The 12,090-nt window shown below is 36.5% G+C and overlaps 2 protein-coding genes across 2 annotated transcripts; one reads left to right on the top strand and one right to left on the bottom strand.

The window, feature by feature from the left end:
* Positions 1-1,772: 1,772 nt before the first annotated feature.
* Positions 1,773-3,340, bottom strand: LOC107781709 (SKP1-like protein 11). Its single transcript, XM_016602447.2, has 2 exons — positions 3,337-3,340; positions 1,773-2,293 (listed from the first exon to the last, which is right to left on the bottom strand). The coding sequence occupies exons 1-2, from the start codon at positions 3,338-3,340 to the stop codon at positions 1,773-1,775; spliced, it is 525 nt and encodes a 174-aa protein (XP_016457933.2).
* Positions 3,341-4,342: 1,002 nt separating this feature from the next.
* LOC107781710 (SKP1-like protein 12) lies at positions 4,343-5,088 on the top strand. The gene has a single exon (XM_016602449.2). The coding sequence runs from the start codon at positions 4,412-4,414 to the stop codon at positions 4,925-4,927; it is 516 nt and encodes a 171-aa protein (XP_016457935.1). The 5' UTR covers positions 4,343-4,411; the 3' UTR covers positions 4,928-5,088.
* Positions 5,089-12,090: the final 7,002 nt, after the last annotated feature.

The following is a 12,090-nucleotide window of genomic DNA, read 5'->3' as shown; positions in this document are numbered from 1 at the left end:
GGGGTGCGATTACATTAGAGGCAACAAATTTCTAGAATTTGCTTAAGTTCACAATTTGACCCGATTTCGATCCGAATCACACTCGGGGTACTCGGGACCCCGTCCGAATATACCAATAAGTCCCGTAACATAATACGGACTTACTCGGGGTCTCATATCATGTCAAACAACGCTGAAATTATAATTCACACCTCGATTCGAACTTTTAAGTTTTAAACTTTTCAATTTACAAATCTCGTGCCAAAACATATTAAATGAATCCGGAATGACTTCAAATTTGGCACACAAGTCCTAAATGACATAACTGAGCTATTCAAATTTCCAGAATCGAATTCCGGCTCCGATATCACCCCGTGGTCAAACTTGGAAATCTTTAGCCTTTAAAGTACTAGTTTCCGTTAAATGGTCATAATTTAAGTTAGGGACCTCCAAATTGAATTCCGGGCATACGCCCAAGTCCCAAATCATGATACAGAGCTACCAAAATTATCAAAATACTGATCCGAGTCCGTTTGCTCAAAATATTGACCAAAGTCAACTCAATTGAGTTTTAAGGCTTTATTTCACATTTTAATCCATTTTTCACATAAAAATTTTTTGGAAACTTTTACGAACTGCGCACGCAAGTCGAGGAATAATAAATAGTGCTTTTCAAGGTATTAGAAAATAAAATTACTTATTAAATTTAAAGATGATATTTTTGGGTCATCACACAGGTTCATGCTGCTTCAGCTTTCGAATCACAAAAAATCTTAAGAGAAAAATCAAGGGAAAATACCAAAATTTACAAACATTTTATTACGTAACAAAATCCTTTTTCTTCCTATTATATATTTCGTGATTGCAATTTATTTTCTATACCTCGAATTTTGTAGTGAACGATTACTTTCTCCTTCCAACAATATACGTTGCTATAAGCTTTTCGAGAAACAAAGTAAACTAAATATCAAAGCAATGGCAGAAGCAGATAAAAGTAAAATTTTCAACAATATTGGATCTGAACCAAAATTAGTGAGTTTTGCCAAACCCGTACTTGACTACAATTCTAGCTCCTCCCTTGACTACAAGTCGAAATGTTTTATGAACATTATATAGTGTTTAAGACAATCATTCTCAAAATTTGACTCTCGATATTAGAAGCAACTAATATTTTTTTTCTACTGCGATTTGATACCATAATTTTCAAGGATCTTCAGTCCTGTGGATCACACATTGATGTCTAATTATCGTCCTAATCCGTCTAATTATTTTCAAAAGCAACAAATAAATTTCAAAAGATTAACCAATTCGCATTAAAGAAAATCAAAGACCTCAACTCATGCACGATAACGATCAACGAATTTTCCAAAAACTGTAATTAATTAACAGCTTGTTTGGATGGTTTCTACGTGTTGTATTGTATCGTATTGTTACTTTGAATAAAATATTTATTTCGCTTGTTACTTAAAATTTATTGTATCGTATCGTTTAAATCCGTCATTACATAACGATAAAAAATGTCACTTTATGTAACAACCAATTTGATGTGGTCACGTCGTTTTCTTATTTTTTTTCTCTTATCTTGCCCTCTTTTATTATTAAATAATCCTATTTCATCTTTTACCTTACCTTTTTATAACGACGGCAAACAATACAATCTATCCAAATATTGTAAACATCAAAACAATACAATATAGTACAACGCAATATTATATGATAGATTACGAAACGATATATAACAACCATCCAAACAAGCGGTAAAACTCATAAAAATCTAAAAATACAAACAAAACCTAATCAGTAGAGTGATCAATTTCGTCTTCAACTCTAACCTTTTCCTCTTCCTCTTCAGTACTGTAATCGGACGTGATATTAAATATCTTCCTAACAGCATTCGCCGACTTGTTCTTAATCCTATCAGCTATCGACTGACACAAAAGATCGAGCAAACCCTTAATGTCAAGGTAATTAGCAGCCGATACAAGTTCAAACAGGACTCTGTAACTCTTCCCGTTCACGAATTCCTTGTCGAAAATTTCGATTTCTTCTTCGTTCGTATCCGTCTTCTCAACGGCGTGTTTCATCATGTATTCAGTAATTTTGATTAGGGTTTGAGTATTGACGTTTGGGAGTGGGATTATAGTGTAATCGTCCTCCACCATGTTTTTAATGGTTATTGATTGAACGGCGATAGATTCTTCGATCTCAAATTCGTCGCCGTTCGAGGATTTTAAGATCAACATCTTCTTTTGCGCAGTTGTTGATGCCATTGATTGATGAATGATTTTAGGAGAAATTGAGAGGAAGAAAAACCCTAGAAAAAAAACTCAAATATATTGAGAGGGAGTAAATGGAGTGGTATTTATAGACGTGTTTTTTTTTTTTGAAGAATTAACTTAAATATCTATTTAAATTAAATATTACTTGTGGATGTATAATACGTGTATAGTTCAAGTGTAATTTGTGTATAATCAGTATATATAATCTATGTATACCAACTATGAAAAGTAAATAATGAATTCGGCTGGCTATTTGTGTAAAGAATCCTTTTTTTTTCCTTTTCTTTTTGGTTTATGAAAAAGATCCGAAAACCTTTTTATTTTCTCACACTTCTAAAAACTTCTGAAGTTAGAGAAAAGAAACTTGTTAAAGTAAGTTTTTGGTTTGATGAATAAGGACATTTAATATTTACAGGGTGATCAATTTTTTTTTTTTTAACTAGAGTAATTTTTATAATCTCCCTATAATTTTCCTATTATTTCATGCTAATTATACTTTTTTTTAAATATAATTTCGAAGGTTAGCTGTTGGGTTGTATTTCATCCAAAAGATAGTTCAAGGGGGGATAGCAAAGATATGGTCTATCCTTCAAAAAAGGGCACTTGTAAACTTATTCACATGCCCAACCAGAGGAAAAAAAACTTAACTAACAAAAACGTTCGATTGTCATATTTTGTTCTACTACTAGGTATTTGGTTTTTGTTCAAATGATACGACACAGCAGCACCGTTGGGTAGCTGCTGAGAAGTAGAAACTGTTGTTTCTGAAAATGTTTTAAGTTTTATGCACCGAGGGTGTAATAAATATTTTATAATTAAATCACTTATTAAGTAATTACACGTAAAAAAAATTACAAAAATTAATTAGTTTTCGGTTTGATGATATAAGGAGATAAAATATTTGTGGGTGAAGTTATTAGAGAAAATAAACTTAATTAAGCTTTTGGTTTGATGAATAAGGACATAAAATATTTTTGGGTGATAATGGCGTTGTTTTACAATTTCCCTATAATCTTTCCCCATAATACATCATGTACCTTTTTCATGCTAAATTGCTTATTTTTGAAATGAATTTAACCCATTGCGACGACTAATGAGTCCACTGACCATAGCAGGTATGATATTTGGGGAAAGTAATATGTGAGTAGGGTGATTCAATTCATAAACACTGTTAGTAACTATAACTTTAACTTATATTCTTATCGATAAAATCGTAAACAAAAGTGAATGTGCCACTTAATGAGTTTGGAGGAACTTCCTCCAATTTCCTGTGAAATTATCGGCCGTATAAGAAAAAAAATTACGCATAATATTATATTTTGTAGATTTTGATTGCCAATATTAAACAATACTTATATTTATCAGGGGCGGATGCACCTTTAATACTATGTATCAATACTGTGAGAAAACGGATAAATACGAAAAAATGACACCACTTCACAAAAATTATCTCTTAATGTGTTGTTTGTATGTTTGATTTTATTCTAAGAGATCAAAGGTTCAAACCTCGGCTAGCACATTATTTTGTAAATATTTGAGAGAGTGGACTTTTTCTAACTTAAAACTCAACAAAATCAATATATTAAAGCTATTTCTTGTTTAAAAATATGATAATTAAAGTTATTATTCTCGTTCTTTTATAAATTTCGACACCGCTTATAAAATTTGATACGTACGTCCCTGATGTTAACTTGTGAAAGATTTGTGATATGGGAATTACCTAGTATTTAATCAAATAGAGAAAATGCGCTTAATATAAATAATCTATGTACAACATTCTCTACATTATTAATTATCACATTACAATTAATTCGTTCACTATTCATCATTATAATAATTACGTTATTAACTTATTATTAATCACGGGATAAATAATTATCCATTATCTATTATATTTTCTTTAAAGATTGTTTTCTCCAACGTGAAGTTTCTAGAAGTGTGAAAGAAAACAAAAGTTGTCCTTTTCTTTTTAGGATTAGGATCTTTTTCATAAATTAAAAAGGACAAGGAAATATAATACGTAAAACAACATCAATCGTTACCTATAAATAGCAACATCTTCCCCTTCTCTACACATAATTCTACCTTTCGACTTTTCTCTAGGGTTTTCCTTCCTCTCCCTTATTTCTCCTTATAAAATCATCAACAAATCAATGGCCGCCTCCTCCTCTTCCTCCTCAGCAACATCTGAGCAGAAGAAGATGTTGATCTTAAAATCCTCCGACGGCGACGAATTTCAGTTAGAAGAAAACGCCGCCGTTCAATCCATAACCATTAAAAACATGGTGGAAGACGATTACACCGTCATTCCACTCCCAAACGTCGATACCAAAACCCTAATCAAAATTACTGAGTACCTAAATACGCACGCCGATGAGAAGATGAAGTCCAACGAAGAAGAAATCAAAAAATTCGACAAGGATTTCGTGAACGGGAAGAGTTACAACGATCTGTTTGAACTTGTATTAGCTGCTAATTACCTTGATATTAAGGGTTTAATGGATTTATTGTGTCAGTCAATTGCGGATAGGATTAAGGATAAGTCGTATATGGCTGTTAGGAAGATATTTAATATCACGACTGATTATACTGAAGCGGAATTGGAAGAGGTTAAGAAAGAACATCCTTGGGCACATGAAGGAGTAGAAATTGACGATTCTACTAATTAGGGTTTTGTTTATGTTTTTAGCTTTAATTAAGGGGGTTTAATTAGGTTTTTGGAAATTTTGTTGATTGTTTATGGTTTTTACTTTAGTTTTATGTAGTTCAGGGTTTTGAGTTTTTTAGTCTTTATAGAATATTATGGATTCTTGGAAACTTCTATTATTACTGTTTAAACTTAGTTGGGTTTTATGTTTTTATTTTCAACTGGAATTGAATAATTTTTAAACTTTGTTTGTTGCTTTTGTGGTCGATCAGAAACTCCGTGCACATTACTTCTCTCAGACCTTACTTATGCGATTACATTGCATTAGTTTTGTTGTTGTTGTTTGTTGTTTTTGAAATATACTCAGGAAAGTACTGTTAGATGTTATTAGGTGTTCAAAATCTTTCAAATTGTAGAAAAATCCTTCGATTCCACTCGGTGATTTTTTTCATTTTTTTCAAAAGCACTGATGAGCAGAGTTATTACTTAGAAATAGTTGAACTTTGCTCAAATCAGTGCAATCCCATTATCAAAATCAAAGGGAAGAAAAGGAATTATTAGGACGAGAGAATTGATATGCGTGAAATACTACTTCCTTTCTCTCAAATTATTTGTCTTGTTTTTCCTTTAAACGGCTCTTAAGAAAATATTAGTTAGAAGGAATAATTATTTTTAGAGATCAAGAACAAATAATTTGAGAAAGGTGTAATTATCTCTCGTAGTAATTGACTGCTCCGTTTCTTCTATATGTGTTTTTCCTTTAGTTAACTAGTTAGCGTTAAATTAAATAATGATCTATTTTAAAGAGAATTAAGTTGAAAATATATTAATTAACTTGAGCGACACTCAAATCTCGAGCTCATTTTATTGTCATGGTCTGGTCTCTGCCTCCCATAGCGTTGAGGTTATTGTATTCAGTATTTCTTCTAGAATTCAAATCTTTACTTCTCTCCTCCTGCCTATGGCGTTCATATCCATGACCATCTCTTCTTCTAATCTTCTGGAATTCCTTATGTTTAGAGATTCTGGTTCTCATAATTAGGGGGTGACAAATGGGCAGGTCGAGTTGTATGGGCGGATCGAAAACGGAAAATGTAAAAACGGATAAATTATCTGATCCGATTCATAATTAATACGGATAAAATATGGATATGGATATTCATATTATCCATAGCTTCTTGAATCTAATCACTTTTGGGAGAATTCCTAGTATTCCAAACTTGAGGAACCTCCAATTTTAGTCTTTGCGAATATAAAAGTTAAACTCATTGGTTATCCATTTTTCAAGCATGATATGGATCTTATCCATATTTAACCCATTTTTAAAAAGTTTATTATCCAACCCATTTTTTAATGAATAATCTGAATGGATAACTATTTTTTTTTTATCCATTTTGCCACCACTACTCATAACGTTTCCACCTCTAAATATCTTCCCCCATTACAAAAAAGGCTAAAAATCATATACACCCCCGAAATTTGCTTTAAAAATTAAACTCCCCCTCTACTTTGAACAATTATCATTCTCACCCTCATTTTGCGGTTGACTTTTTAAAATGTCTATTTTAACCTCTACATTATCAATATTTATCTCTTTTCGTTTTATATTTTTTACTATTTTAAAATCATGATATTTTTTTCTTTTCTAATATATCTATGTTATGAACTTACCTATGTAATAATTAAGTTTTATTTAAAAATTGATGATCAAGCATATAATTTGATGACGTTGAGTAATAAAAAGGATGAATAGAATAAATAATTTGCTTTTATCAATAATTTATTAATAACAATCAAATTAAAAAATCTATTTTTACAATTGAGAATAAAAAATAATGAGAACCGTATAAAATATATTCAATGTAGGTAATATATAATTTTATAATTATTAAAGAAAATGCACATTCTATAACAAACTCCTAAAAGATTATCTATATACCACTGATAAAATGCAACTAATATATACTTAATGTGTGTTATATTAAAATAAAAATCATAACAATATGTAAATTTTGTGATAAAATTATAAAAGGACTATTCTATTTGTAATTTTAATAAATTTAGATTACAATTTATGATTAAATATAACATAATTTAAATTATAGGTAAAATCATTAAAATAGCATATAAAATAAAAAAGAGTATTATATATTAGAGGGAATTGAATATAACAAGGGATAAAATAGACAGTGTATAGGTAAAAGGGGGTGAATGATAATTTTTCAAAATAGAGGAGGGAGTTTAATTTTTTAAAGTAATGTTGTGGGATGTAAATGATTTTCACCCCTACAAAAAAGTAAAATTAGCTAACAAAATTTTTTGATAATTTGTCGCTAATTCGTAGCTAAATATATAGGATTAACGATGAATTTTCTGTTCAATTACAGAATCTATTCATCACTAATTTCTGTTTTTAAGTAGTGCCCTCTTATTTATTTTTGGATTAATTTCAGCGCATCTTTGTGATTTACCACGTCTCCCAAGTTCGTTAATATCATCACCGACATTTTTGTGTGGGGGAAGGAGGGATTTTGGGTGATTACACCAAAGAGGAAGAGGAAAATGTTAGAGATGAACATAAGTGGGCACATGAAGGAAACGAAATTAACCACTCAACTAATTAGGTTTTGTTTGTGCCTTAGTCTTTAGGGTTTTTGATTAGTTTGTTTTAATTAGTTTCTGGCAACATTTTCCCAATCATTATGGTTTTTGTTTTTGTTTTATAGGTTTTAGGGGTTTTAGTAAAAATATTTACATAATATAGTTGTTTACCCTCAAAATCGGATAACAATTGAATTTGTAAGTGACTTTAAGGATATGCAGATTAACTTGACACAAAATGATAAATTAAGTTTCAATTGAAATAAATGATGACAAAATAAATTCAAACCACACGAATTGGACAATTTCAGTCTTGGAAGGCCAGTCACCCTCAAACCGGATGTACTTCAATCGGTATCAAGATACAGAAGAATAAGAGCTTAAAGAGAAAAATAATAATGTATTGCTTTTGAATGGGCGTTACAATATGTTTTATGAATTATCAAACCCCCTTTATATAGTAGAGGAGTCCTACTTTAGGTACAATTCTATAAACGGTAAATAAATCTCTTGATTTACTGATTGACGATCCCTCATCGATACGTGTTATGATTCCCGCTGTAATATCTAACCGGTCACGGATATTTCGGCCTTTTGTTGGCTATACTAACAATGTTTCTTCGAACTCCTTCGAGCTAGGACCGATTCCGGGATCACGGTCTCGATATTCTTCGAAGGCAGGCATTCTACCCCCGAGCTCTAACCCGGTGGGAATTGGGGTCGATCTTCAGCCCTTCATTGCCACATTTCGAGCCTGATCTACCATGTCGCAGGCGAGCTCGATTTTGATTGTACACAAATAGTCCCCTCGTTATTTAGAGAGTAGACGACGAGAAACGACATGAGCATCCGATTCTTACTTTGATAGCCCCGTGACAGAAACGACAAATCAAACGAAACGTCTCCTCAGTCAAGTCTTAATGGCATTAAATGCTTGTCAGCCGCCGGTCGGCCATTCTTGGATGCGAACCGCCGTTGAAAAACTATAAATTCCTCTTCCTTTGTTTATTTAAACTTTACATCCAAGCCTTCTACCATCGTACCTTAGAAATCTCAATATTTTCTGGCACTTATATCCCGGTTATTTGAGATCTTTTGTAAGAACTCTTGTTCGTTTTCATCTCAAGCTATCAAGTGCATTCCTTTAACTTCCGCTTTTTCCTTATTTTCCCTCCATTTTTCAAAGAAATGGCGAAAACTTCAAAAACCGTTCCCCAAAAAGAAACTCCTTCCTCCTCGCGGCCGGCTGCCGAGGCCGAAGAAACTATTTCGCGTACTGCCGTCGACGAACCAGTACCGGAACCCCCTTTGAAAATGTTCATCCCCGGAGGATGCTCGGTAACTGTCGATTTCAAGGTAAAGAAACCTTCCTCCGTACAAGGTCGATATGAGGAGGTCTCGAGGTATATAGCTCGATCACCGAAGAAGTCCTCCCTACGGTCCGAAACGATTACAACTGTGCCGGTAAGGGCAGTGATCCCTGACCCCGACGAAGCCATCACCACCCATGCCGAGGGATAACAAAGTGCTTATACTTATCCCTTTACATTGGGCCCGATGGACCCGGTCATCGTTGAATTCTGCAAGAGGTACGAGGTATGCCTCGGTCAGATTCATCCTTCATTCTGGAGGATCGTGATCTTTCTCCGGTTCTCCGTGAGCAGAATCGATGGCTGTTCGTTCACCGTCGACCATGTCCTACGCTTGTACAGTCCCCGAATCTTCCCGAGGGACAGATAAAGCTCGTGTGTCGGGCCAGCAAAACCCCGTTCTTGAGTATTTATGAAGACGGGGATCAAGGCTGGCAAGGCCATTTTGCTCGAGTAAGGACTTCGAATTTGATCCCAGTTGTGCATATGTCGTTTCCCGAGAAGTGGAATACATCACATAAGTATAATTTTGTTTTCAAAATTTGATTTTATACTTTTCTTCCTTCCTTCTTATTGGTACTTTGTGGTGGTGCAGCTGTTGTTCGGGTCCTGAACGCAGTCCTTCGACTCAAGGAGTGGGTTGAGGGTATCGTATCACAAATTCCCTATTCCGAGCGCTCATGGCGCAAGCTTTTGAAGGGTCGTTGGGAGGCTCGTTCTCATGGTGAGATTCCTTTCCTGAGTAAGTAATCTTTGGGTTCCTCTTGTGTCATTAAGTTCTCACTTGTTTTATTTCTTTTCGCAGGTTTATCCAAGGACGTCAAACTGAGGCCTCCAACCGGTAGCGAGGACTTACCTACCGAGTCCTCTGATCCGAGATAGGCCGAAGAGAAGAAAAGAAAGAGGGCTCCGAGTTCTCCGAGCTCGGAGTAGAAGAAAACAAGAAAAAGGCTGGTGCGCAAGTCTAAAGAAAGCACCAACGCTCGAGCACCATCTTCAGATTCACTCTATCGGTTGAGGGACGAATCCGAAAAAGAAGGTAAAGCCTTTGATCTGATGGCCCGTGTTACGCTGCAACTCGAAGGGCAAGGGGCCTCCGAACCGGAGGCGAGGTTGATCTGTCTTAGGTTATGGAGGCCGACAAGGAGGTCGAGGCTTCCCGGGATGCAGGCAATGCCCCGAAGGAAGTACATGGTGTGATAGACATCACTGAGTCGCCTTTGTTCACTGAGTCCATGTATAACGAGGCTCAGACGATTAAAGAACGTCCCAACGAGGGGGGCCACAAAGCGAACGACCCCTTCAGTGGCATTTTTGATGGCGTGGATTCTACTGCCATGGAGGATGTCACCGGATTGGGTGACTTAGAGGTGTCGAAGAAGAGTCCATCTTCAGGAACAAGAGGGCCTACCTCAAGCCCGAAATTGATCAACCGGTTCCCGACTCCGAGCGTGAATCCTGACCGAAAGCGATCCATCATCATCTCCATTCCGGAGGATGACCGGGTCCTCTCCGCCCCGTAGGGGGGGCCAGTTACCTTCGGTGTCTGGTGATTGAGGAAGACCAAGCCAAGATGAACGAGATAGATGCACCCTGTCTGTTCAATGAAGCATAGCATACGCTAAACCGGGTAATTTCAGATATTTCTTGATGACTTTAACTTGTACTTAGACTAATTCATAGATAACCCTAACGTTTTTCTTTGTGTCTGTAGGCCTTGGTGCTTTATTATGAAACTTTTCTTCGATATCAGGACGAGCTGAACCAGCTTGAGGCTGAGGTCCTAGGGCTCTCTGAGAAGAGAGATACTTACAAACTTCTCAGCGAGCAACGTGAAGGGCAGGCTAAGGGCCTCCGAGCTGAGCTGGAGGTGGCTCGTAAGAAGCATGCCGACCTAGTCAAATAGGTAAAAATATTTGAAGCTAGTGACGATTAGCTGGACACGGTGACTAGTGGTCGAAATCTGCAGGTCCAATAGAAGATCGGTCGGATCGACCAACTCCGAGCTGTGTTGGATGTAGTCAAGGCCGAGGCCGAAGAATGGAGAGGCATAATGGATCGCATGGCCTCGAAAAAGGAGACTGCTCTGGCACAACTGACTTCGGCTGAGGTCCAGCTTCTAGTGGCAAAGGAGAAGGCCGAGGCGCGGGCCCAAAAGGTTGAGGAGCTCCAGTCTCAGCTAAGCTCGGTCGTCTCTGATCGATAAACTCTTGCCAAGGAGCTCGAAATGGCCAAGTCGATGGTTATGGTGGTCAAAGACGATGCTGACGAGATGGTAGCCCAATATAAGGCCGACGCCGAGGTGGTCCAGGATCGACTGAAGGATATCATCGAGTACGTGAAGCGGCAATCCCGAAAGAAGGCCCTCGAGGAAATTCATGCTTGAGGTTTCGACTTATCGGCTAAAATTGATAGTGCTAAGGGGCTCGAAGCCGAGGCCAAGAAGTTGGCGTATCCCGAAGATAAATAAGACTCCGAGGGTTCTAGCAAATCCGAGGGTGGAGGAGACTCCGAAGACCCTGGCAATGAGGCGGACTCCGATGAAGACCATGCCGTTTAAGTGCCTTGTACATTTTCCTTTGTTTTTTATGTTTTTGTACTTTTCTAGTTTTTGTCAAGGCAGTTTGACCTTTGTAAAGACTATATGTATATATAATACAAGGCTTCTTTTTTCCCTTCGATAATTTCTGAGTTTGTTTTCCTTTGCTTTATTCTTTATGTTTACAAAGATCGAAATGCCTTAGCATGAAATAGTTAGGTCATGTTCGAAGGTTCGAACAAGCCTTGCCTTCGACATTATTTTGTTTAACGCATTGTGGGGGTTCGGTATGACCAGAAACGTTTCCCCAAAGTACTTATAATATTTTAGATTATAGTATGCCAAGGGTAACCTTTAGAACCGGGTTAGAAATTTTGAAGGTCTTATTAGGTTACGGGCCTCGGACGTCTCCGAGCCATTTTAGTATGGCCGTAGCCTTTTTAGTTCGGGTGTTTTCCAAAGAGATTTTTACCCCGAGTTACCCGGGCTTGCCTAAGATAACAGTCCCAGGGTGGGGATGGCCGTAGCCTTTAAAGTTCAGGAGCTGCCTAATAGGTCTTGTGCCCCCGGGCTCTGATAGCCCGGGCCGTCCGAGTTTGTCTTTAAATGGCAGTCCCCGAGTGAGAGCGATCTCTTGAACTCGGATAAAGGCCTCCCTTGGGCTCGATAACTTTG

This window comes from Nicotiana tabacum, chromosome 13, assembly GCF_000715075.1.
Source record: "Nicotiana tabacum cultivar K326 chromosome 13, ASM71507v2, whole genome shotgun sequence".
Lineage (NCBI taxonomy): Eukaryota > Viridiplantae > Streptophyta > Magnoliopsida > Solanales > Solanaceae > Nicotiana > Nicotiana tabacum.
The sequence above is the reverse complement of the archived record's forward strand: the minus strand, read 5'-3'. Positions and strand labels throughout refer to the sequence as shown.

Coding starts and splice junctions, on each gene's coding strand:
- LOC107781710 (XM_016602449.2), top strand. CDS start 4,412: ATGGCCGCCTCCTCCTCTTCCTCCTCAGCAACATCTGAGCAGAAGAAG.